The sequence below is a fragment of the Tachyglossus aculeatus genome, chromosome X1, assembly GCF_015852505.1.
Source record: "Tachyglossus aculeatus isolate mTacAcu1 chromosome X1, mTacAcu1.pri, whole genome shotgun sequence".
NCBI lineage: Eukaryota > Metazoa > Chordata > Mammalia > Monotremata > Tachyglossidae > Tachyglossus > Tachyglossus aculeatus.
In genome coordinates, this window is record NC_052101.1 from 6,194,538 (window position 1) to 6,221,591 (window position 27,054).

Genomic DNA, 27,054 nt, shown 5'->3' on the forward strand with positions numbered 1-27,054 from the left:
CAAGAGATGATATATGGCAGACCAGAGACTAGAACCCAGAGCATTTAGTACCATGTTCTGCACGCAGTATGCACTCAATAAAAACCATTGGTGGATCAAAATAAAATCACACAATAAGGTCATGTTCATTTTTGAAGGATTAGATAGTAAAAAAGGTACAAGGGGTAAATCAGTTACAATTTGTTGAGAACAGACCCTCAATCTGACTTGATTCATCAGAATTAATCTCTCCGCAGATAAAGAAACTTGAACTGCGCCTCAGTAAAAGTGAATGTACTGATGAGACGGGGAAATCCTATTCGAGCAATGAAAAATGGAAAAGGGATCCCTGTACTGTATGTGAGTGCAAGGTAAGGAAATCGCATTTTAGAAGTTGGGATTACCATTCCCTCCAACCGGGCCCAGTTAGTCTTTTGAGGCTTCATGAAGTCTTTTGAATTATTCTGCATTTCAGAGTCCTAAAAATCTCACCTCCTCCAACATGTCTTCCACAATTCATTTGCCATCCCATTTCATCCTATCAGCTAACTCTAGCAATTTTAAACTAATCCATATTAGCCCTTGCTGACTGTGTGCAGGTATGTGTATATGTGTCTGTATGTAGATATCGAATGTGTAGATGTATATTTAATACACATATATGTCCGTTGTGGGCAGAGAATGTGTCCGTTATATTGTACTCTCCCAAGCACTTAGCTTCTTCCCCTTCTAGACTGTGAGTCCGTTGTTGGGTAGGGACCGTCTCTATATGTCTCCAGCTTGGACTTCCCAAGCGCTTAGTACAGTGCTCTGCACACAGTGAGCGCTCAATAAATACGATTGAATGAATGAATACTTTATACACAGTAAGTACTCAATATGATTAATTGTATTTCATCCACTCTAAATTGTAGTTATTTTTTGTTTGCCCTTCTGGTTATAATGCAAGCAGCTTGTAACAATACTAATACTAATTATTATTATTATGGCATTTGTTAAGCATTTACTATGTGCACTATTCTAAGCACCAGGGGAGATGCAAGGTAATTAGGTGTCCACGTAGGGCTCACAGTCTTAATCCCCATTTTACCGATGAGGTAACTGAGGCCCAGAGAAGTTAAGTGACTTGCCCAAGGTCACACAGCAGACAAGTGGCAGAGTCAGGATTAGAACCCGTGTTCTCACTCTCCAGCCCATGTTCTTTCCACTAAGCCACGCTCCTTCTCTGCCTTGCAGTCAGGGAATGTGTCCCTTCATTATCCGGTATTTCCTAAGAGCTTATGTCAGCGCATGATATCAAGTGAACGTCCATATATATTATAAACACTCCTGCTGATTTCGTGCGTGTAATCCATGGAATACTTTATCTTTCCGTAACCAATCCCTCCCTAGTAATGAAATCAGAAGTATACAAATCCTTTAAAAAAAAAAAAAGGAACATCCTGGGAAGGACAAGTTTGTTCAAGTTGCTTATTCATTGGCGGGAATTGGGACTAAGTCAGTCAATTGTATTTATTGAGAGCTTATTGTGTGCAGAGCACTGTGCTGAGCGCTTGGGAGAGTACAATACAGCAATAAAGAAACACATTCCATGCAGGAATGTGCCCGTCTATTCATCCTACTTATTTAATTTATATTCCCAAGGGTTTGTAGTGCAACATGGTTATTAAACTGCACTCATTTTCCTTTTTTATGATGTGACCCTCTTTGTTATAAAATCTTTGTAATCCAGGGTGGCCAAGTTACCTGTTTCGTAGAATCTTGTCATCCGGAAAAATGCGCGGTTCCAGTGAAGATTAAAGGAGAGTGTTGTCCGATCTGTTTAAAAGAAACCGCCGTCAAGAATGAAGAGCCATAAGGTGGGCCTTCCAGATTTTGGGGAGTTACTGGGTCTCCTCATCCCGCCCAGAGAACTCCACCCTCTCGGGAAAGAACGAGGAATCAAGATGTATCGGGGACGACCTCCAATTGGTGAGATTCCGGAACGTAACATGGTTCAAGTCGATTTCATTGCCCACAAGGAAGGAGAGAACAATACAACTATCCAAAAAGGGACGTAGGTCAAACGGTCATGATACCTTCGTGTAAGACTTTCTCAGGTTTTTCAAATTAAATTTGGTGCTACTCAGAGCGGTGGGGCTGAGGCCTCGGTTGAATTGTGTTGGCTGTGACGCTATTTTAATTGAAACTCCACATGGCATTTCCAAGAAGCCAGAAGAAGAAGAATTGTGGGATTAGAACTGTGCTTATTTGGGTTTTTTTCTCCATGTGGAAGGGGTACAGAGGCTGGGGTGTCATTCATTCTACACAGAGAGGAAGCAGGGGTGTAAGGCGAGAAAGCTTCAAGCTCTCTTCATTTCAAGTCGCGTTGGAACACTGAATAAAATCAGTGGTTGCCAAACTTAAAATATATGTTTTACGAGAATGTAAGCGTAGTTTTTTTTTTCTAAGGCACATTTGGGGTTCCTTGAATGTTTTTATCTCAATGGACGTGACATTTCACAGTTGTTTATTGGTGTATTGTACTCTCCCAAGTGCTTAGTACAGTGCTTGCACACAGTAAGCGAACTCAACAACACTGAACCATAAGACAAAGCGATTCTTTTCATCAGACTGTACGTAAGTCTGTTTCACACTGGGTTTTGCCTCTTTTTAAAGCGTGAGACATCGCTGTAGTGAAGACGAATTCAGATTGGGATGCAGTGCCTCCAAACTGGCGACATGCATGTGGGTAACCTGGTTTTGAAAAGAATGTGAAAAAGATCAGGAGCTACATTTTGTTTCTGAAGTTACCTGCTGATTTATTTTCTGTCTTGCCAAAGCTAATCAATCAATCTCAGACTAATCTATCGAGAGGCCTTGTTTGGAGGCCGAACAAGAACATTGAAGGAGCAAAAACCATGGCTCGCTACCCCGTGCTACTATTTGGGTTTGGTGTTTGAATTAAATAAGTTTTCTACTTTCAGTATCTGTGCATCATTTTTAAGTCAATCCAGTACCTCATTTGTATTTTCCAAAGGTCTTGCATTTCCCAAAGATCATGCATTTCGATGATGCTCATCTTTTCCGTTAAGCCACGGTTCCCCGTCATTCAGCATTCCAGCGGCGTGTCGGTTGAACGGATGTTTATGATAAAAATTTAGTGAAAAACAACCATCATACCTCATGTGACAAACTTTTTTTTAGCTCACGTTGTTGGGTCAATACCCCTGAATGTTCGCAGAACGTAATTAGTGACAGTATTTATGAAAGTTACACACACAAAAAAAAGCCCAACGATCATTACCGGTCTTACCGGGCTGTGAAAATGATGAATGTTTATTTAGTAAGAAGGCCCCAAAATAAAAGATCTGTTCAGGAGTGTACAAAGAAGATCCACTCACTCAAATTTACTCGGCGCATAAACATTTAGAAGACTCGATACTGTACCCTTTCGAATACCTGTAAGACAGTGTCATGATTCAAATGCTATCGACTGAGGATGGTCTTTGTACACGGTTCTTGATTAGCACAATAGTATCTGTGTTGTGCTTGACCACGTATTTTGGAGGTACAATCGATTTTTCCAATTCATATTTTTAAAACTCTTGGGATTGGTTTTCAATCTAGAGTTTGGTTCTAAAACCTTGTAGATGATAGCGTTAGAAGCCACAGAGAGATTTTTAGGGTACCATAGAATGTCCCGAGTCTCTGATGGTGAAGTGTTTGCAAATATAGTTGTGTCATTAACTGTGGAGGTGGTTATATAAACCAGGAAATATATATATATATATTTCTAGTTATCCTTTTAATTTTACATTAAATAAAATGCTCAGGTATGACACATATCAAATGACTCTCCAACTAAAATATTATAGCCTGATTGTTTTACTATGAGGAACTTGTTTTATTTTATTTTTGTCATTCACTTCTTAGTATAGGAGGGTTTAAAAAATGAAAGTAAAAAATCAAGAAAACACTCCAAGCTGGCTTTAGGTCCCAGAACCTGCCAAACAGTGCGTTTTCCACGATATTCCTAAACCTACAGGAGAAAGTGGAGTCTGAGATTTTTCGCTCAAATTCTGTAACTTAAAACGACGTATCTGTACCACCAATAAGGATTAAAGTGTTCTAAATGAGTTAGAAAATAACAGGCGATGACTGACCGAGTCTTTTTCGGTAGCCGTAAGATTATTGCTGTACTGTGTGGCAAACTGTACATATTTATTCACTTTTCTAAACTTACCCAAAGCAAGGATACTTCATCATTCTTATTGTAACCAGTTCATGTACCAAAGAAGTGTTGGCACTTTGTAAGGATGCTTCTCAGTTAAAATAAATGGGTCACATTTTCAAATGAAGACCTGATTCCTTTCTTTTTCTCTTTTCTTTCAAATCCCTGTCGGCCCCTCTCAGGGAAGTAGTGAAGGCCGGTGGTGTTTCTGTAGATTGACACTGTGATCTGTTGAGAAGTAGCGTGATTTAGTGGAAGGAGCCCGGGCTCGGGAGTCAGAGGTCGTGGGTTTTAATCCCGGCTCCGCCACTTGTCATCTGTGTGACTTTGGGTAAGTCACTTCACTTCTCGGTGCTTCAGTTGACTCATCTGTAAAATGGGGATTAAGACTGTGAGCCCCACATGGGACAACCTGATGACCTCATATCTACCCCAGTGCTTAGAACAGTGCGCATAGTAAGAGCTTAACAAATACCATCATGACCAGGGACCACCCCCTCATCTCTCCCATCTGTTAGCTTCAAGTGAGCAACTTGTACTTCCCAAGCGCTTAGTACAGTGCTCTGCACACAGTAAGCGCTCAATAAATACAATTGAATGAATGAATGAACTTGTGTAGCCTGCACTTGGGAGCATTAACGGAACTCCAGATCCGGCACTGCTCAGGACTTCTTATCCCGTACTCTCGTGAACACTTAGTGCAGTGTTTTGCACGCAATAAGTGTTCAATAAATATGACTGAATGAATGGGGTCGGCCTGGTGAGGTGAGGCAGCATGGCCCAGAGGGAAGAGCCCAGACCTGAAAGTCAAAGGACCCACGTAATAATAATAATTATTATTATTATGGTTTTTAAGTGCTTACTATGTGCCAAGCAGTGTTCTAAGCACTGGGTAAGATACAAGGTTACCAGGTTGTCCCACGTGGGGCTCACAGTCTTAACTTCTTTGTGGCTCAGTTGCCTCATCTGTAAAATGGGGATTAAGTGGCTTGCCCAAGGTCACCCAGCAGACAAGTGGCAGAGATGGGATTAGAACTCACGTCCTCTGACTCCCAAGCCCGGACTCTCATCACTAAATCACTGGAGAAGCAGCGTGGCTCAGTGGAATGAGCCCAGGCTTTGGAGTCACAGGTCATGGGTTCAAATCCCGGCTCCACCAATTGTCAGCCGTGTGACTTTGGGCAAGTCACTTAACTTCTCTGGGCCTCAGTTACCTCCTCTGTAAAATGGGGATTAAGACTGTGAGCCACGCTGTGGGACAGCCTGATCACCTTGTAACCTACCCAGCGCTTAGAACAGTGCTTTGCACACAGTAAGTGCTTAATAAATGTCATTATTATCATTATTATTATAAAATCAGGCTGCTTCTAATCCTGGCTCCACCACTGTTCTGCTGTGTGACTTTGGGAGAGTAGGGACTGTCTCTATATGTTGCCAACGTGTACTTCCCAAGTGCTTAGTACAGTGCTCTGCACACAGTAAGCGCTCAATAAATACAATTGATTGATTGATTGATTGATTCACTTCTCTGGGCCTTGATTTCCTCATCGGGAAAACAGGGATTAAATCCTACTCCCTCTCAGACTATGAGCCCCATGTAGGTCAGGGACTTGTATCCACTCCAGTTCTTAATAGAGTGCTTGGCACAGAGTAAGTGCTTAACAACTACAATCATTATTATTATCATCATCATTGTTAGTATTTGTGAGTGGTCTGTGATTTAGTATTCTTTGATTGGGTGTGTTGATGCCTGACCAGTAGACATTTGTCAGGGGTGTGAGAGAGATTTCATGGTGCTTCTCAGGCCCGAGAAGTGTTTGCTTTTCCCTTTTGCTCTCCAGATATCCTCTTGCGGGGGCTCTCCATACCTCATGAGGTGACAGACCCCAAACCAAAAATATGACATGGCCCATAACAGAGATCCCAAACTCGCATAGTCAGTTCATCGTATTTACTGAGCATTTACTGTGTGCAGGGCACTGTACTAAGTGCTCAGGAGAGTACAATATAATATTCCCTGTCTACAACTAGCTTACAGTGTAGAGGGGTTCAAATATCTATCCTATTTATTTTATTTTGTTAGTATGTTTGGTTTTGTTCTCTGTCTCCCCCTTTTAGACTGTGAGCCCACTGTTGGGTAGGGACTGTCTCTATATGTTGCCAATTTGTACTTCCCAAGTGCTTAGTACAGTGCTCTCCACATAGTAAGCACTCAATAAATATGATTGATGATGATAGAGGGGGAGACAGACACGAATATAAATAAATGCCAGATATGCACATAAGTTCTGTGGGGCTGGGAAGGGGGTTGAATACAGGGAGCAAATCAGAGTGATGTAGAAGGGAGTGAGAGAAGAGAAAGGAGGAACGGAGTGGGAGAAGAGGAGGAAGGCCTCAGAGGAAATGGGCCTTGATGATGATGATGATGGCATTTATTAAGCACTTAGTATGTGCAAAGCACTGTTCTAAGCGCTGGGGAGGTTACAAGGTGATCAGGTTGTCCCACGGGGGGGGTCACAGTCTTCATCCCCATTTTACAGATGAGGTAACTGAGGCACAGAGAAGTGAAGTGACTTGCCCAAAGTCACCCAGCTGACAGTTGGCGGAGCCGGGATTTGAACCCATGACCTCTGACTCCAAAACCTGTGCTCTTTCCACTGAGCCACGCTGCTTCTTAAGTCTCCGAAGCGGGGAAGAGTCATTGCCTGTCGGATATGAGGAGGGAGGGCCTTCCAGGCCAGAGGGGTGATGTTGGCGAGAGTTCGCGATGGAGGGACAGCGAAATGTTTAGCTTTAGTGGACCTAAATGTGTTCTAGTTCTAGTTAAATTCCCTTTAACTGGATTGGTGACCAGGTGTCTGGGATGGTGGCAAGCAGGCATTCCCGGGAAGGAGGGAGGCGGGAGCCGAGTGGTTACGAGGTGTTCCAGGTTTTGGGAATTGGTTTGGGAAGGAGGGAAGCGGGAGCCGAGTGGGTACGAGGTGTTCCAGGTTTTGGGAATTGGTTTGGGAAGCAGGGGGCAAGGGATAAGGCCAGGAGTGTCATGCACCCCTGGCTTGGAGGTACAAGCTTTGCAAGGCCGCCGCAGGGAGTGAAGAAAGTTTCCATCAAGTGGCTGCAAGCGGCAGTGATTTTGGTTTTCTTTGGTTTGTTTTGAATAACATTTTTGAAGCACTTACTATGTGCCAGGCACGGGACTGAGCACTGGGACAGATACAGGCTAATCACATTTGTTACGGTCCCTGTACCACAAAGGGCTCCCAGTCTTAACCCCCATTTTAAAGATGAAAGAACTGAGGCCCGTAGAAGTCACAGGACTCGCCCAAGGTCAAACAACAGATAAGGGGCAGAGCTGGGATTAGAACTCAGGTCCTTCTGACTCTCAGGCTCGTGCTCTATCCACTAGGCAGTTAGATGCCGATGCATCCCTCCGAGAACCTTTTGCTGAGAAAATGGACAATTTTCTCACTGTAGAAGGCTCTAATTTCAAATTGGCTCAATTCATTTTCAAAATAACCATGTTAGCCTTTGAAGGCATTTGAGAGTTATCGTTTGTTAGCACTGAGCCATGTTCTCTTGCTTTCTGGTCTTGAAAATCATACAACTTGCCTTTGCAAGCCCAGTTAAAAATTTACACATGTATATAAATATATTATAAATATATATGTTCCCTGGAGCTATTTATGTATTTGATGTTCAGCTACTCTCCAATTATGCAGTGACTTTTACTTCTTCATCTGCCTTCCCCCTCCCCTCCACAAAAAAATAATCCTAAGGAATACTAAATAGCCAAATGGTTTTCATTACATCAAATTTTAACTGGGGTTCCAAAGGCAGTTACAAAAAATAGAGACTGGAGAGATGGCTCATTCAGCTAAAAAGCTAAAAAGACATCTCATTAGCATCTGCAAACTAGCGTACAACTTTCATTCTGCTCAAAAGAAGGATTCCTGAAATTTCATCCTTTGAAAGACTGCATTTTTGATTGCTTAATATCTTCCCTTAAATACTCCTAATATCGTCAGTGGGAGAGTATATAATTTGCATATTTCTGGCTTCATTGAGATCATTTCATTCTGTCGGGTTTTGAGCACAAGATTTTCAGACCTCTAAGTTGGTATAGTTAAAAATTCCAGTGCTCCATCTGGCTTTTCAGGCTACATCTGCTTTCTTTGTTCAAAAAACTGAATCATAACGGAAGGAAGCAAATATCTTGCTTGGAATTATCGACGATCCCAGGACAGCGAAACTCTAGAACTATTTTTTTTCTCGCATAATGAAGGCGTTGCAGTGTAGACTGAAAAAAAGGGTACCTCTAAGAGTGTATCTGCGTGTGTTTGTGTGTAAAAGAAGGTCAGCTATTTTTAAAATGTTGTACTTATGCTTGAGAAGTAGCATGGCATAGTGGGTGCAGCCAGGACCTGGCAATCATGGGTTCAATCAATAAATTCGATTGAATGAATGAATATATATATATATACATATATATATATATACACACACACACACGCACACACACACATTTGTTGCTGTTTTATATATATATATATATATAATAAATATATATACACACACGCGCGCACACACACACATTTGTTGCTGTTGTTGTCTTACGCTGTTGAGTCACATAGCGACGCTGCGGACACATCTCTTCCAGACCGTCCTGCTCTCCATATATATATATACACACACACACACATTTGTTGCTGTTACGAAAGGTCAGCTATTTTTAAAATGTTATACCTATGCCTTAGAAGTAGCATGGCATAGTGGGTACAGCCAGGACCTGGCAATCATGGGTTCAATCAATAAATTCAATTGAATGAATGAATATATATGTATATATATATATATATATATATATATATATATACACACACACACACACGCACACACACATTTGTTGCTGTTATATATATATATATATATATATATATAATAAATATATATACACACACGCGCGCACACACACACATTTGTTGCTGTTGTTGTCTTACGCTGTTGAGTCACATAGCGACGCTGCGGACACATCTCTTCCAGACCGTCCTGCTCTCCATATATATATATACACACACACACACATTTGTTGCTGTTACGAAAGGTCAGCTATTTTTAAAATGTTATACCTATGCCTTAGAAGTAGCATGGCATAGTGGGTACAGCCAGGACCTGGCAATCATGGGTTCAATCAATAAATTCGATTGAATGAATGAATATATATGTATATATATATATATATACACACACACACACACACGCACACACACATTTGTTGCTGTTATATATATATATATATATAATAAATATATATACACACACGCGCGCACACACACACATTTGTTGCTGTTGTTGTCTTATGCTGTTGAGTCACATAGCGACGCCGCGGACACATCTCTTCCAGACCGTCCTGCTCTCCATCTGCAATCGTTCTTGAGGTGGATCCGGAGAATTTACTTGGGAAAAATCCAGGAGCGCTTTACCACTGCCTCCTTCCATGCGGTAAACTCTAATCTCCGCCCTCGACTCTCTCCTACGCCGCTGCTGCCCAGCACGGGTGAGTTTTGAGTTGATGATGATGGCATTTATTAAGCGCTTACTACGTGCAAAGCACTGTTCTAAGCGCTGGGGGGATACAAAGTGATGAGGTTGTCCCACGTGGGGCTCATGGTCTTCATCCCCATTTTCCAGATGAGGGAACTGAGGCCCAGAGAAGTGAAGTGACTTGCCCAAAGTCACCCAGCTGACAAGTGGCGGAGCTGGGATTTGAACCCATGACCTCTGACTCCAAAGCCCGGGCTCTTTCCTACTGAGCCACGCTGCTTCTCTAAATTTGAGTTGTAGCAGATGGCCTTCCACTCGCTAGCCACTGCCCAAGCTAGCAGTGGAAGGGGTAGGCCTCTGCTTGACTCTCCCTCCTGTAATCAATCAATCAATCGGATTTATTGAGCACTTACTGTGTGCAGAGCACTGTACTAAGCACTTGGGAAGTCCAAGTTGGCAACATATAGAGACGGTCCCTACCCAACAGTGGGCTCACAGTCTAGAAGGGGGAGACAGAGAACAAAACCAAACAGATTAACAAAATAAAATAAATAGAATAAATATGTACAAGTAAAATAAATAAAATAAATAGAGTAATAAATATGTACAAACATATATACAGGTCGAGACTGGTAGAGGACTGGAAACTTTCCAGGGTGTGACTCTGAGAGGCGACACACAAGTTTACCTCCGTATTAACACACATTTTGCACAAGCTTATCATTCCTAGACTGTGAGCCCGTTGTTGGGTAGGGACCGTCTCTATACGTTGCCAATTTGTACTTCCCAAGCGCTTAAGTGCTTAACAAATACTATTATTATTATTATTATTATTATTATTATTATATGTATTTAATAATAATAATAAGTACAATTGAATGAACGAATGAATTTCAGGATTTTACCTCTTCTTGTCCGGTGGATGAGTTTGTACTCTTTCCAATAAAATTGTACTTAAGAGTCTCGTTACTACGGAGAAGCAGTGTGGCTTAGTGGAAAGAGCCCAGGTTTGGAGTCAGAGGTCATGAGTTCTAGTCCCTCTTCGGTCACTTCTCAGCCATGTGACTTTGGGCAAGTCACTTCACTTCTCTGTGCCTCAGTTACCTCATCTGTCAAATGGGGCTGAAGTCTGTGAGCCCCATGTGGGACAACCTGATTACCTTGTATCTACCCCAGTGCTTAGAACAGTATTTGTACATATCTATTCTATTTCTTTTATTTTGTTAATATGTTTTGTTTTGTTGTCTGTCTCCCCCTTCTAGACTGTGAGGCCACTGTTGGGTAGGGGCCGTCTCTACATGTTGCCAACTTGGACTTCCCAAGCGCTTAGTACAGTGCTCTGCACACAGTAAGCGCTCAATAAATATGATTGAATGAATGAATGAATAGTAAGCGCTTAATAAATGCCATCATTATTATTATTCTCTATTTGAGCCATCTCAGATTCCAGTGATGGGACTAAAGGACAAAACTGCTTAGGAAATGTTTCTTGATTGCTCCGCTTATCAATCAATCAATTGTATTTATTGAGCGCTTACTGTGTGCAGAGCACTGTACTAAGCGCTTGGGAAGTACAAGTTGGCAAAATATAGAGACAGTCCCTACCCAACAGTGGGCTCACAGTCTAAAAGGGAGAGACAGAGAACAAAACCAAACATACTAACAAAATAAAATAAATAGAATAGATATGTATTTATTATGGTCTTTATGTATTTATTATGTATTTATTATATGTATGTATGTATTTATTTATGTATTTATTTATGTATGTATTTCTTTATGTATTTATTATGTATTATGGTCTCTAGAAGTGTTCTCCTGCATTCAAAGGGGCTGGGAGGTACTTAAAGTTACAGGATAGTTAAGTCCAGGGAAAATTCAATTACCCTCTTCCTAATCCATTAGAGGGAATGGAATCCAAGTTCTCCCAAAGCTCAGGAGCAGTGGAATGTACCCTAATGTGCTTGAGTGCTTGCTTGATTGGAGATAAGAGGCCCCTGAAGAGGTCAAGGTAAAAAGCAGAAGTGCTTTGTACTTGCAGCTTCCATGTCCCTTTTTAAGTTCCACCACAATGGATAATAATAATAATAATCTTGGTATTTGTTACGCACTTACTATGTGCAAAGCACACAGTTCTGGGGAGGATACAAGGTGATCAGGTTGTCCCATGGGGGAGTTCACAGTCTCAATCCCCATTTTCCAGATGAAGGACCTGAGGCACAGAGAAGTGAAGTAACTTGCCCCAAGTCACACAGCTGACGAGCGGCGGAGTAGGGATTTGAACCCATGGCCTCTGACTCCCAAGCCTGTGTTCTTTCCACTGAGCCACGCTGCTTCTCAGTCTATCACAGCGCTGAAATCTTGCGAAGAGGCGAGGAATTGGCCGTCTTGAAATCTCTCTGACCAGGTTAGATGCCTTCAGTATTCATTCAGTCACTCAATCTTATTTATTGAGCGCTTACTGTGTGCAGAGCACTGTACTAAAAGCTTGGGAGAGTACAATATAAAAATAAACAGACCCATTCCCTGCCCGCAACTCTACTTCTGTGCCATCTGAATCAATCGTATTTATTGAGCGCTTACTGTGTGCAGAGCACTGTACTAAGCGCTTGAGAAGTACAAGTTGGCAACATATAGAGACAGTCCCTACCCAACAGTGGGCTCACACTCTAAAAGGGGGAGACAGAGAACAAAACCAAACACACGAACAAAATAAAATAAATAGAACACAGAACGGTTCTGCTAATCCTGATATATCGTGCTCTCCCAAGCGCATAGTACAGTGGTCTGCAGATAGTAAGCACTCAATAAATACCATTGATTGACTTGATTGGGGCACTCAGCATCCCTTTACTTACAGCTAGGCTTAGTGGAAAGAGCACAGGCTTGGGAGTCGGAGGTCATGGATTCTAATCCCAGCTCCACCACTTGTCTGCTGTGTGTCCTTGGGCAAGTCACTTCACTTCTCTGGCCTCAGTTCCCTCATCTGTAAAATGGGTACATATTTATTACTCTATTTATTTATTTATTTTACTTGTACATATCTATCCTATTTATTTTATTTTGTTGGTATGTTTGGTTTTGTTCTCTGTCTCCCCCTTTTAGACTGTGAGCCCACTGTTGGGTAGGGACTGTATCTATGTGTTGCCAATTTGTACTTCCCAAGCGCTTAGTACAGTGCTCTGCACACAGTAAGCGCTCAATAAATACGATTGATGATGATGATGATGATGATTAAGACTGTGACGCCCACGTGAGACAATCTGATTACCTTGTATCTACCCCAGCGATTAGACAGTGCTTGACACGTTCATTCATTCATTCAATCGTATTTACTGAGCGCTTACTGTGTGCGAAGCACTGTACTAAGCGCTTGACACATAGTAAGCGTTTAACAAATACCATCATCGTCATCATCATTACACCCCAATTAATGCCTGTGTCTCCTTCTCCTTCTTCTACCTGCACATTATTTTAAAGAGGCTCTTCCTTGCTGGCCTGTAAAATCTTTGACTATGCCTATTAACTCAGTTGTATTCTCCCAGGAGTGCAGTAAAGTAACGTGCATAGAAAAGGTGTTTTATAAAGTATATTGATTAAACGATTTAAGTGGTGGTGAGGGAAGATGAAAATTTCTAATTGACAGGCTAAGCTAGTGGCAAATCTGGTTAAGTAATTCGATTTACTTAATCTCTATATGTCTCTATATGTTGCCAATTTGTACTTCCCAAGCGCTTAGTACAGTGCTCTGCACATAGTAAGCGCTCAATAAATACGATTGATGATGATGATGATGATTTACTCTTAGTTGGCAGTTCCCTCATCTGTAAAATGGAGATTAATAATAATAAAAAATAGTGATAATTAGGGTATTTGTTAAGTGCTTACTACGTGCCAGACACTGTACTAAGCGCTGAGGTGGGTATAAGCAAATCTCTTTGGACACAGTCCCTGTCCGACATGGCTCACAGTTTCAATCCCCATTTTACAGATGTGGTAACTGAGGCCCAGATAATAATAATAATAATAATGATAATAATGATAATAATAATAATAATAATTGCATTTATTAAGTGCCTACTATGTGCAAAGCGCTGTTCTAAGCCCTGGGGAGGTTACAAGGCAATCAGGTTGTCCCACGGGGGGATCACAGTCTTAATCCCCATTTTTTACAGTTGAGGAACTGAGGCACAGAGAAGTGAAGTGACTTGCCCAAGGTCACACAGCAGACAAGTGGCAGAGGTGGGATTAGAACCCTGGTCCTTCTGACCCTCAGGCCTGTGTTCTAACCACTAGGCCAGGCTGCTGCAGTGCTAGGAAACACATCTCAGTAATGTTGATTGTTTGACGTAGCAGTGATGCTCTATGCATAGAAAATCAACATACTTTTCCCTTCTGAAAAATGCATGGTGCTCCCTTTTCTCAAAAACTACATTAGATGTTGAAATTATCTTTGCAACTCTTTAAGCCCTGAGAAAGAAGAGTACAACGCTGGCAATATACTTTTCAAATCATTTATCCCTAGCTCTCCGGGAGAAGGCAGGGGAGATCACAAGTCAGAGTCCAGAGCCGCAGGGTGTATTTTTACCAAAATATCACGAACAGGATCTCCAAAGATTGTTCAGTGGAAGGCCGCTGGTGTATTTTTTACCAAAATCTCACGAACAGGATCTCCAAAGATGGTTCAGTGGAAGGCCGCTGGGAGCTCCGAAAGCTGCAGCTGGATTCAGAAACAGGTGTCTTATGATGAGTAGAAGCCAAGCACTCAAGGAAATGCCTTCAGGATTTTTTGTAGAGAAAATTTCCATTTGGGGATCAGGCACAGCTAAGGTTTTAGTGTGTGTTTGGAAACCTAGTCCATATCCTGCAGGTTTAAGGTTGGAGTTGAGTTATTGCACCTTTACCTTTTAAGGATCAGCTTTCAGTAACCTTTCTTTTTTGTAAATGGTTTAAAATTAGTCTTTGAAATTGGGTTTGATTTTTCTTGGCCAAATAGGTCTAATGTGTATAAATATATATAATACACCCAATTTAATATAAATATTGATATAATATTAATTATTAATCTAATCTAATAATTTATATTATATTATACATAATAGAAATGTGTGTATAATATACAGAAGGGTCACCCAGGTCTTTCTGACTCCCAGGACTGTTCTCTAGCCAATAGGCCACCCTATATATACATATATATGTATATATATATATATATGTGTGTATATATATACATATATATGTATATATAAATGTATGCAGGGTGGCCTATTGTCTAGAGAACAGTCCTGGGAGTCAGAAGGACCTGGGTTCTAATCCCTTCTCCACCACTTAATAGTAATAATAATAATGATGGCATTTATTAAGCGCTTCCTATGTGCAAAGTACTGTTCTAAGCCCTCGGGAGGTTGCAAGGTGATCAGGTTGTCCCACGTGGGGCTCACGGTCTTAATCCTCATTTTACAGATGAGGTAACTGAGGCACAGAGATGTTAAGTGACTTGCCCAAAGTCACCCAGCTGACAATTGGCGGAGCCTGAATTTGAACCCGTGACCTCGGACTCCAAAGCCCAGGGTCTTTCCATTGAGCCACGCTGCTGCCCCGACAATGAGCCACTTGTCTGCTGTGTGACCTTGGGCAAGTCACTTTCCTTCTCTGGGCCTCAGTTCCCTCCTCTGTGAAACGGGTATTGAGACTGTGAGCCCCGCGTGGGACGAGGGTGAGGCGATCCTTTGCCGGATGAGGAAATGGAGTCCCTTTCTGAAATAGTATCGCTTTCTAAATGTAGAAACTGAGAAGGTCTACAAGTTACAGTCCAGTCACACATCCATAAAGATTGAGCTGAATGGCAAGAATTTTCAAACATCCATATCTGAAAATGTTCCCTAGTGTTTGTCAGTTTAACCTTTTCCCGCCTAGGAATGTAATGCCCTAGAGCATATTTGGCAAGCGTGTGGGTCCTCTACTTGATCAGAGAACATAGGAATTTTAACATATTGCCAAACTCTCTAGACATCAACCACCGAGAATTCTTTATCACATTCTTTTCATCCTTCAAAAAGATCCATTAAGGTCCCCCAGTCTGCTGTGTGACCTTGGGCGAGTCACTTCACTTCTTTGTGCCTCAGTTATTTCATCTGTAAAATGGGGATTAAGACAGTGAGCCCCACATGGGGCGGGGACTGTGTCCAATTCAATTTGCTTGTATCTATTCCAGCGCTTAGTACAATGCCTGACACATAGTAAGTGCTTAACGAACACTATTATTATTATTATTATTATTATTATTATTATTAACCAGCCTGGGCCTTACTATTTGTCAGAATGGCTAAATTGGCCCCTTATTATTCATTCATTCATTCAATCGTATTTATTGAGCGCTTACTGTGTGCAGAGCACTGTACTAAGCGCTTGGGAAGTACAAGTTGGCAACATATAGAGACCGTCCCTACCCAACAGTGGGCTCACAGTCTAGAAGGGGGAAACAGAGAACAAAACAAAACATATTAACAAAATAAAATAAATGGAATAAACACGTACAAATAAAATAGAGTAATAAATACGTACAAACATATACGCAGGTCCTAGGTTGTGACAACAAATCAAAACAAGTAGACAGGTGTCCCCATACTTCCTTTAGCCATTCGCTGTCCCAGCAAATGCGGTCCACCCATTTTTATTCATGAGATTTCTACACCCTTCTGAGAGGTTCTCCATTTTTGTCAAATAACCCAAGTCACTTAGTAAGAGAATGCATTATAGTGACAAATGAGGGTAGGTCAGAACTGCTATCACCTCTATGCAGATGATACCCAAATCTACATCTCCAGCCCTGATATCTGTCCCTTGCATTTCCTCCAACAGTATCTCTAAAGGAGATCTCCTGCCTCCTCTCAAAAGTCACCCCCACCACCTGGGCATCTGACAAGAATTGAATATGTGGGTTGAATGAGAGGGATGAGTAGAAGACAATGTGATGGTCCTAGGTTGTGAGATCAGGAGGATTGGTGTTATCTACAGTGATGAAAAAAAACATGGAGAGGACAGAGCTTGAGAAAAAGCAGTGTGGCCTAGTTGAATAAAGTCCGAAGTAATGTAATAAGGTCATGTTCCTCCTTTTCGGTTTGATGGTTTTCTGTGTATCATGGATGGTGGCTTGTTTAATATCAGGTATTTTTCAGTTTTAGTGATGTCGCTTTTCGGTAGTTCCATTCGATATTTGTAATGTATCAGGTGTTTTTCAGTTTTAGTGATGTCGCTTTTCGGTAGTTCCATTCGATATTTGTAACGACTGAGGTTGCAAATGACCTGACGGAAAGATGAGTTGTTACCTAACCGACAGAGGGCCAAAATTTCTATTTAAATATGGAAGCGTTCAGGAGGTAGGGATTTTAAGAAGGGTGAGGAATGGAAGGGGGAGGCTTCGAGGAGCAGTAGTTAAATTCGTGTCATTTGGGGGCTTTTCAGCTCTGGAATAGTCCACGTTTTGTCGGAGAGTGAGGTTAAGCAAGGTGGAGGTGATTCTGAAAAATGGGGGGTGGTTAGGAAGGGGCATAAATGAACACCTGACCATAGGTGGTCATTTTATGGGTATATCTGCCATAAAATAGCCACCTATAGTAAGGTGTTCATTTATCCATTGCCCAGTGGAAAAACCCAGCATATCTGCTGTGTCTTGCCTCTCAGGGTCGCACTGGGAGAATTTCCAGTCCTCTACCAGTCTCGACTATGAGAGGGAGAGTCAAGCAGAGGCCAACCCATTCCATTCCTAGCTTGGACAGTGACTAGTGAGTGGAAGGCAATCTGCTACAAATCAAAACTCACCTGTGCTGAGCAGCAGCAGCACGGGAGACAGTCGAGGGCGAAGACTCAAGTTGACTGTGCGGAAGGAGGCAGTGGTAAATCGATTCTGTATTTTGACCAAGAAAACTCTCTGGATACACTACCAGAGTGATTGCATATTTTGGTGGGGTGTTCTGGGACAGACGTGTCCATCGCGTCACTAAGGGGCGGACGTGACCAGACAGCGTAAGACAACAACATCTGCTGTGTCAACAAAGGCAGAAGAATATTGTCCCCTGCATTCCCCCTGAAACAAAAGAGAAGAAAGAAAAGGACTGGAGAATCTGATACTTATTTTGAAAAAGGACTGATAAGGAGAAGTGACTGAGTACACATGCAGGTACAAGACGTGACTGATAGTGGAGAAGCAGCGTGGCTCAGTGGAAAGAGCCCGGGCTTTGGAGTCAGAGGTCAGGGGTTCAAATCCCGGCTCCATCCATTGTCAGCTGTGTGGCTTTGGGCAAGTCACTTCACTTTTCTGGGCCTCAGTTCCCTCATCTGTAAAATGGGGATTAAGACTGTGAGCCCCCCGTGGGACAACGTGATCACCTTGTAACCTCCCTGGTGCTTAGAACAGTGCTTTGCACATAGTAAGCGCTTAATAAATGCCATCATTATTGTTATTATTCTTATTACATTTCTTCGTCATATGGGCCTAAGGGTCTGTTTCACTCATTCAATCGCATTTATTGAGTGTTCAGTGTGTGCAAAGCACTCTACTAAGTGCTTGGGATACTACTAAGAGGTTGGGGCAGAGAAACAGTGTGGCTTAGTCGAGAAAGCACGGGCTTGGGAGTCAGAGGTCATGGGTTCTAATCCTGACTCTTCCACTTGTCACTGTGTGACAGGGTAGGTCACAACTTCTCTGTGCCTCAGTTACCGCATCTGTAAAAGGGGGATTAAGATGTGAGCCCCATGTGGGAGTGCTTAGAACAGTGCACAGCGCTTACTTAACATCATCAACATCATCATCATTAAGCACTTAGTACAGTGCTCTGCACACAGTAAGCGCTCAATAAATACGATTGATGATGATGATCATCATTCCTGCCCACGATGAGCTCACAGTCTAGAGCTGACCAGGGAATGAAGGGAAGGTTAAAGTTCTGTATAAAACTGAGAATCAAATTATGCCCTAAATGGCTTTATGACTGAGGTATTCCTTTTCTGCGAATTAGGAAAGAACACTCTTCTCTAAGTGGAAACCATACCTTTGAGAAACCTCATAGCATGATACCGGTCACCTTGGCCTCAAAGGAAGAGTCACAAGGGCAATCTTTGCTATTCGTCCTAGATTTGGCATTGGATTGAAACCTCTTAGCTCACGTGAATGTTGGGACTTGGGGCTGAAAGGTATTTATTTTTTTATGATATTTCTTGAGTGCTTTCTATGTGCCAGACACCGTACTAAGCCTCGGGGTAGATACAAGCTAATCAGGGTGGACACAGTAATCCCTATTTTACAGATTAAGTTATTGAGGCCCAGAGAATTGAAGTGACTTGCCCAAGGTCACACAGCAGACATGTGGTGGAGCCAAGATTAGAACCCAGGGCCTTTCGACGCCCGGGCCGGTGCTCTAGCCACTAGCCACGCTGTAATTCATTTTTCACTAATTTATGCCCATATTCCCTTATCCATCTTCCTACGCTGTGGAAGCTATTATAGTGTCTGTCTCCCTCGTGAGATTGTAAAATGTTCGAGAGCAGGGACTGTGTCTATTACCTCCCACCTACACTCCACTAACTCCGCTACACACCTCTACAGTCCATTAACTCCGCTACACGGGCCTGCTGCGTGTCTTAGGCAAGTCACTTATACCTTCTCTCTGTTTAAGGTACCTCATCGATGAAATGGGGATTGCGACTCTGAGCTTTATAATAATAATAATAATGATGATGATGGTATTTGTTAAGCGCTTACTATATGCAAAGCACTGTTCTAAGCGCTGGGGAGGTTACAAGGTGATCAGGTTGTCCCACAGGGGGGCTCACGGTTTTAATCCCCATTTTACAGATGAGGTAACTGAGGCCCAGAGAAGTGAAGTGACTTGCCCAAAGTCACCCAGCTGACAAGTGGCAGAGCCGGGATTTGAACCCACGACCCCCGACTCCAAAGTCAGGGCTCTTTCCACTGAGCCACACTGCTTATCCTACCTGATTATCTTGTATCTATTCTAATGCTTAGTACAGTGCCTATCATCATCATCATCAGTCGTATTTATTGAGCGCTTACTGTGTGCAGAGCACTGTACTAAGCTCTTGGGAAGTACAATTTGGCAACATATAGAGACAGTCCCTACCCAATAGTGGGCTATCCCATAGTAAGTGCTTCATAAATACCATTTTACATTCATCCAAGCACTTTAGAACAGTGCTCTGAGCTCAGGAGGGGCTCAATAAATACCATTGGTGAAGATGAGGTGGGTTTTTTGGTGGGTTTTGTATTTTATTCATTTATATTAAGGTCTGGCTCCCCTTCTAGAATGTAAACTCCCTGCAAGCAGGAAATGTGTCTGTTTATTGTCATATTTTACTTTCTTAGTACAATAAGTGCACAGTAAATACAATTGCATGGCTCAGTGGAAAGAGCCCGGGCTTTGGAGTCAGAGGTCATGGGTTCAAATCCCGGCTCCGCCAATTGTCAGCTGTGTGACTTTGGGCAAGTCACTTCACGTCTCTGGGCCTCAGTTCCCTCATCTGTAAAACGGGGATGAAGACTGTGAGCCCCCCATGGGACAACCTGATCACCTTGTAACCTCCGCAGCGCTTAGAACAGTGCTTTGCACATAGTAAGCGCTTAATAAATGCCATCATTATTATTATTATGAGTGAATTAATTATTGAATAAGTGGTTAAGATGTATCAAGCCCTGTTCTAAGCTTTGGGGCAGATACAAGTCAATCAGGCCATTTATAGTTGCTGTCCCACATGGGGAAGGTTTCATCGGTGACAGGGACACAAAGGGAGAAGAGGAGAAATTGAAGGCGACATCTTCCGTAAGGGCCACCAACGATCCAGTGGTTTTTCATCCGTTGAATGGTTAAGATTAAGAACCTTTAAATCTTCAGCGACCGTGATTTTGACTGTTTGTCCAGTGGAGAGAAATTAAGGGGAAGAGCTGGGCACCTTGGAAAGAGTGAGAGACTGATTGGGATTAGGTAATAGCATGAACCTAACCCAGAGAAGCAGCATGGCTTAATGGAAAGAGATCGAGTTTGGGAGTCCGAGGTCATGGGTTCTAATCCCGGCTCCGCCACTTGTCAGCTGTGTGACTTCGGGCAAGTCACTTCACTTCTCTGTGCGTCAGTTCCCTCATCTGTAAAAGGGGGATTAAGACTGTGAGCTACACGTGGGACAACCTGATTACCATGCATTTACCCCAGTGCTTAGAACAGTGCTTGACACATAGTAAGTGCTTAACAGATACCATCATTATTATTATTATTATCATTGTGGTGAAAAGCAGCATGGCCTCGTAAATAGAGCATGAGCCTGGGAGTTAGAAGGTCATGGGTTCTAATCCCGGCTCCACCACTTGTCTGCTGTGTGACCTTGGGCAAATCACTTCACTTCTCTGGGCCACAGTCACCTCACCGGCAAAATGGGGATTAAGACTGAGCCCCATGCAGAACTTGGACTGGACACAGCTTGTCGAGCATGGATCTGCCCCAGCACTTTGTGCAGTGCCCAGCACGAGTGAGCTTTTAATGAATAAAACAATTACCATTAGTGGATAGAACACCAGCCTGGGAGTCAGAGGACCTGGGTTCTAATTCTGTCTCCTCCGCTTCTTGGCTGTGCGACTCGGGCAAGTCATTTCTCTGGGCTTCATTTACCTCATCTGGAAAATATGGATTAAGACTGTGAGCCCCACTTGGGACTATGATGAACCTGATTAGCTCATCTACCCCAGCATTTACTATAGTGCCTGACACATAGTAAGCACTTAACAAATATCACAAAAAAAGGAAAAATAAAAGAAACCCCTAATAAAAGAATGTATTTCTCAGGGTATTAAATATCAGCAGGAAAATGGCCTCCCTGGAGAAGAACTAGGGAATTTTGTATTGTTCTCTGAGCCCTATTTTTGATGTCAATATGGGAAATTAAACCCTGCTGGACTTAATCTATTCTGGGCTGGGTCTTCTTGAGAATCTGCTAAAGGAATAAGGAAGCATAAATGGACTGAAATAATTGATTGTCTTCTATAAAAGGGGAAAATGGTCATCTGGTAAGCAGGGAGACCAAATTTCTTGGAGGATACGTCTGCTGTAGCGCAACATAATATGGGTTTTCCTTCCAGAGTGTGATGTTTTAGAACCCAATTTGGATCGAATGCTGTGGAAGAAAAGGGGGCTGCAGTTACTCCCAAATTTGAATTTGAATTGGCCATATCACAAAAGAGCTCTGCCTTGGAATGCTTCCTAAAGGGAGTTTCAATTGATAGATAGGATCATATGGCAACACTACACCAATACTTTCTCAGCATTGCCCAGGGAGCTTTAAAATGAACTCGTTTGTCGATTGGAAATAGCATGACTTACTGGGATGCAAAATGCAAGACAGAGAAGCAGCTGGGCCTAGAGAAGAGAGCACAGGCCCGGGAGTCAAGTCAGGAGGACCTGGCTTCTAATACCAGCTCTGCCACTTGAATGCTGTGTGACCTTGGGTAAGTCACTTCACCTCTCTTGAGCCTCCATTACCTCATCTGTAAAATGCGGATTAAGACTGTGAGCCTCACGTGAGACATGGACTTCATCCACCCGGATTACCTTGTAACTACCCCAGAACTCAATATAGTGCCTGGCAGAAAATTAGCACTTAACTGCCATTTTTTTTAAAAAAAAAAGATAGCTGGTTTGAGTCCCATCTCAACCAATGACCTGCTGTCTTACTTTGGTCAAGTTAATTAACCTTTCTGGTCCTGAGTTTCTTCGTAAAATGAGCAACAAAGCCCCATATGGGAGACTGACTCTGCCTCAGCACTTAAATAAGCACTTAATACATGTAGTTGTTATCACTATTTTTTTCATTATTGTTATCATTATCATTAAGTAATGCAACTGGTCAATTGTGTGGTTCTTTTGACTTTCAGTTAAAAAGTATAAAACAATGTTGACTGCTCAGAAGGAGTTTGTTTTACACCACCTTCTTGAATTTCACTCTGTATGGTAGAAAATTGGATACTCTTTTAACTGGTTTCAGTCCACCTTTTCCTTCTCCCTTTACATCCTGATGAAACAATGGGTAATGCCACACAAAAACACTGGGATAATTCACGGATTGGCAGGAATGAAACCATGTTAGCGAAAAGCGTCCCTCAGGATTTGTAGGAAAATGGCAAAGAAACTCTCACACATGAGGTGAAACCACTAATTCATTCATTCAATCGTATTTATTCCCCCTTTTATACTGTGAGCCAGTTGTTAGGTAGAGACCGTCTCTATATGTTGCCAATTTGTACTTCCCAAGCGCTTGGTACAGTGTTCTGCACACAGTAAGCGCTCAATAAATACTATTGAATGAATGACTGAATTTGTTGAGCACGTATTGTGTGCAGAGCACTGTACTAAGCGCTTGGAAAGTACAAATCGGCAACATATAGAGGCGGTCCCTACCCAACAACGGGTGTACTTGCCAGCAGATCCTGTTGGAAATGCTGTGGCTAGTGGTGATCAATGAGGTGGCCAATAGGGGCTGTGGGGGCTGATGGCTACAGTCAATCAGTCAGTCGATTGTATTTATTGAGCACTTACTGTTTTCAGAGCACTGTACTATGCGCTTGGGAGAGTACAATATAACAATATGTCACATTCAACGGACACAGCCCACTGCCAATAGGCCAAGGCATGATGATGGTATTTGTTAGGCGCTTACTATGTGTCAAGCACTGTGCTAAGCATTGGGGCAGATACAAGCTCATCAGGTTGGACACAGTCCCTGTCCCACATGGGGCACCCAATCTTAATCCCCATTTTACAGATGAGGTAACTGAGGCACAGAGAAGTTAACTGACTTGCCAGAGGTCACACAGCAGATGGGCTCAGTGGAAAGAGCACGTGCTTTGGAGTCAGACGTCAGGGCTTCAAATCCCGGTTCCGCCAATTGTCAGCTGTGTGACTTTGGGCAAGTCACTTCACTTCTCTGGGCCTCAGTTCCCTCATCTGGAAAATGGGGATTAAGACTGTGGGCCCCACGTGGGACAACCTGATCACCTTGTATCCCTCCAGTACTTAAAACAGTGCTTTGCACATAGTAAGCGCTTAACAATTACCATCATTATTATTATTAAGTGGTGGAGCCAGGATTAGAACACAGCTCCTTCTGACTCTCTGGCTCATGCTCTATCCACTAGGTTAGAACAAGAATTCATGAATAGTAGTAATTGTAATGGTATTTGTTAGGCGTTTACTGTGTGCCAGGCAGTATGGAAGGGCTACTGTGCGGTGGATTGCCACCAAAGTGAACTGCAATTCATTCATTCAATTGTATTTATTGAGCACATACTGTGTGCAGAGCACTGTACTAGAGAAGCAGTGTGGCTCAGTGGAAAGAGCCCGGGCTTTGGAGTCAGAGGTCATGGGTTCAAATCCCAGCTCCGCCAATTGTCAGCTGGGTGACTTTGGGCAAGTCACTTCACTTCTCTGTGCCTCAGTGAACTCATCTGTAAAATGGGGATTAAGACTGTGAGCCCTCCATGGGACAACCTGATCACCTTGTAACCTCCTCAGCGCTTAGAACACTGCTTTGCACCTCGTAAGCACTTAATAAATGTTATTATTATTATTATTATTACTAAGCTCTTGGGAAGTACAAGTCAGCAACGTATAGAGACAATCCCTACCCAACAACGGGCTCACAGTCTAGACGGGGGAGATGAAATACTACAGTAGCCAGCAAGGTTTCCTGAAGCTAGATAAATGTGGAGTCTGGAAAATTCCCTCAAATTGCCAGAGAGAACTCCCTCCCTACCCCCTCCTCACCATCCACTGCCTTGATGGAAATCTAAGTTTGCTAGTTTTTCACAAACTCTTTCCATAAGCTCTGCTCCAACTCAAATCTCAGTGAAGGGGGCGATGGGTGATACCCCGGTGCTATTGTGTGGCAATACTTAATCAGGAAGTAAAGCAATTATTACTCTATTTATTTATTTATTTTACTTGTACATATCTATTATTATTGTACTTATTTATTTATTTTACTTGTACATATCTATTATTACTCTACTTATTTCTTTTACTTGTACATATCTAGTCTATTTTATTTTGTTAATATGTTTTGTTTTGTTCTCTGTCTCCCCCTCCTAGACTTTGAGCCCACTGTTAGGTAGGGACCGTCTCTATATGTTGCCAACTTGTACTTCCCAAGCGCTTAGTACAGTACTCTGCACACAGTAACCGCTCAATAAATATGACTGATTGATTGAGAAGGAAAAGGTGGACTGAAAACAGTAGAGAGAGTACCCAGTTTCTGCCATACTGGATGAAATTTAAGAGAGTAGTGTAAAACAAGTTCCTTCTGAGCAGTCAACCTTGTTTGATACTTTACCTGAAAGTCAACAACATCCCAGGCCAACACCTGGAGATTCTTAATACATTTCTCTGAACCGCTTTTTGGGTGAAATTGTTTTTTGTTCATCATTCAATCATATTTGTTGAGGGCTTACTGGGTGCAGAGAGCTGTACTAAGCGCTTGGGAGAGGACAATACAACCAGAACAATATGCTTAATAAAAAAAACAAGTTGCTGCTTTCAAAATTCCCCCCACCCCTCCTAGGCTTGTAAGACCTTTCAGACAGCGTGGCTCAGTGGAAAGAGCCCGGGCTTTGGAGTCAGAGGTCATGGGTTCAAATCCCGGCTCCGCCACTTGTCAGCTGTGTGACTTCGGGCAAGTCACTTCACTTCTCTGGGCCTCAGTTCCCTCATCTGGAAAATGGGGATGAAGACAGTGAGCCCCCCGTGAGACAAACTGATCACCTTGTAACCTCCCCAGCGCTTAGAACAGTGCTTTGTGCATAGTAAGTGCTTTATAAATGTCATTATTATTATTATTATTCAGAAGAATCCTATGAAGCAACCTCTTCTCATGAAGCTCGCAGTGGTTTGGGGCGACATCAGGCCGGTTGTTCTATTTACCTCTGATACCACCCCCACTGTTCTCTATTTAAGTCATTCTTGGACGGTTTTTGTTTAAGTGTAAGCAGAAAACGACTGTAGAAACCAAGAACTGTGACTCAGTGCCCTATCCTGATGTCATAACTGCCCCATGCAGTCTGCGTTCCACTTAGGACAGTGCTTTTGGTGATCTGGACTTGGAGTATGTTCGGAATGGAAATGTTTGGAAATGATTTCCCGTAAACCCTTGCTCGGGAGCACATCTAGCCAATTTTCCCCACCCTATATGGAATCATTGGAATCTCTGAATTTTTAAGGCAGCCCTGGCCAGTTCAAGATCTGAGATCACCTTATTTGTGTGGTACAACCCTGGCTAAACGCTGGAGATTCTTAATACGTTTCTCTGAACCGTTTTTGAGGTGAAATTGTTTTATTCATTCATCATTCGATCGTATTTATTGGTTGCTTACTGTGTGTAGAGCGCTGTACTAAGTTCTTAAGAGAGAGAAGCAGCGTGGCTTAGTGGAAAGAGCACGGATTTGGGAGTCAGAGGTCGTGGGTTCTAATCCCGGCTGTACCACTTATCAGCTGTGTAACTTTGGGCAAGTCACTTAACTTCTCTGTGACTCAGTTACCTCATCTGCAAAATGGGTATTAAGACTGTGAGCCCCACATAGGACAACCTGATCACCTTGTAACCTCCCCAGCGGTTAGAACAGTGCTTTGCACATAGTAAGTGCTTAATAAATGCCATTATTATTATTATTATTATTATTATTATTGCATTTGTTAAGTGCTTACTATGTACCAGACACGGTACTAATTGCAGGGGTGGATCCGAGCTAATCAGACTAGACACAATCCCTGTCCCACGTGGGGCTCACAGTCTCCATCCCCATTTTTTACAGATGAGGTAACTAAGGCCCAAAGAAGTGAAATGACTTGGCCAAGATCACACAACCGACAAGTGGTGGAGCTGAGATTAGAACCCATGACCTTCGGAATCCCAGGCCCGGGCTCTAGCCACTAGGCCAGGCTGCGTCTCTCAACATATACTATTGATTGATTGACAAGTCGGGAGATGGATCTCAGTCAGCACGGACTCTTCCCAGGAGCAGGGAAAGCCCTGACTCCAGGTGGCCTGCACTTGGGTCCCCCTATTTTTTCCTTTGGTATTTGTAAAGTGCTTACTGTGTGTCAGGCACTGAACTAAACGATGGGAGAGATACAACTGATTCAGATTGGACATAATCCATGTTCCATTTGGGGCTCACCGTCTTAAAGAAGTCTGAGAGAAGCAGCGTGGCTCAGTGAAAAGAGCATACGCTTGGGAGCCAGAGGTCAAGGGTTCTAATCCCGGATCTGCCA

The 27,054-nt window shown here is 42.7% G+C and overlaps 1 protein-coding gene and 1 non-coding gene across 2 annotated transcripts in view; both read left to right on the forward strand.

Moving 5' to 3' along the window:
- Positions 1 to 4,326, forward strand: part of PXDN (peroxidasin) — a 124,665-nt gene extending 120,339 nt beyond the window's left edge. The window contains exons 23-24 of the mRNA XM_038771651.1: positions 237 to 350; positions 1,712 to 4,326. Coding sequence (XP_038627579.1) covers positions 237 to 350; positions 1,712 to 1,837 — 240 coding nt within the window. The 3' untranslated portion in view covers positions 1,838 to 4,326. The remainder of the gene's footprint in view (positions 1 to 236; positions 351 to 1,711) is intronic.
- A 13,080-nt stretch (positions 4,327 to 17,406) lies between these two features.
- LOC119920683 lies at positions 17,407 to 17,544 on the forward strand. The gene has a single exon (XR_005448412.1). It is a non-coding gene; the product is annotated as a small nucleolar RNA SNORA7 (small nucleolar RNA).
- The last annotated feature ends 9,510 nt before the right edge of the window (positions 17,545 to 27,054 follow it).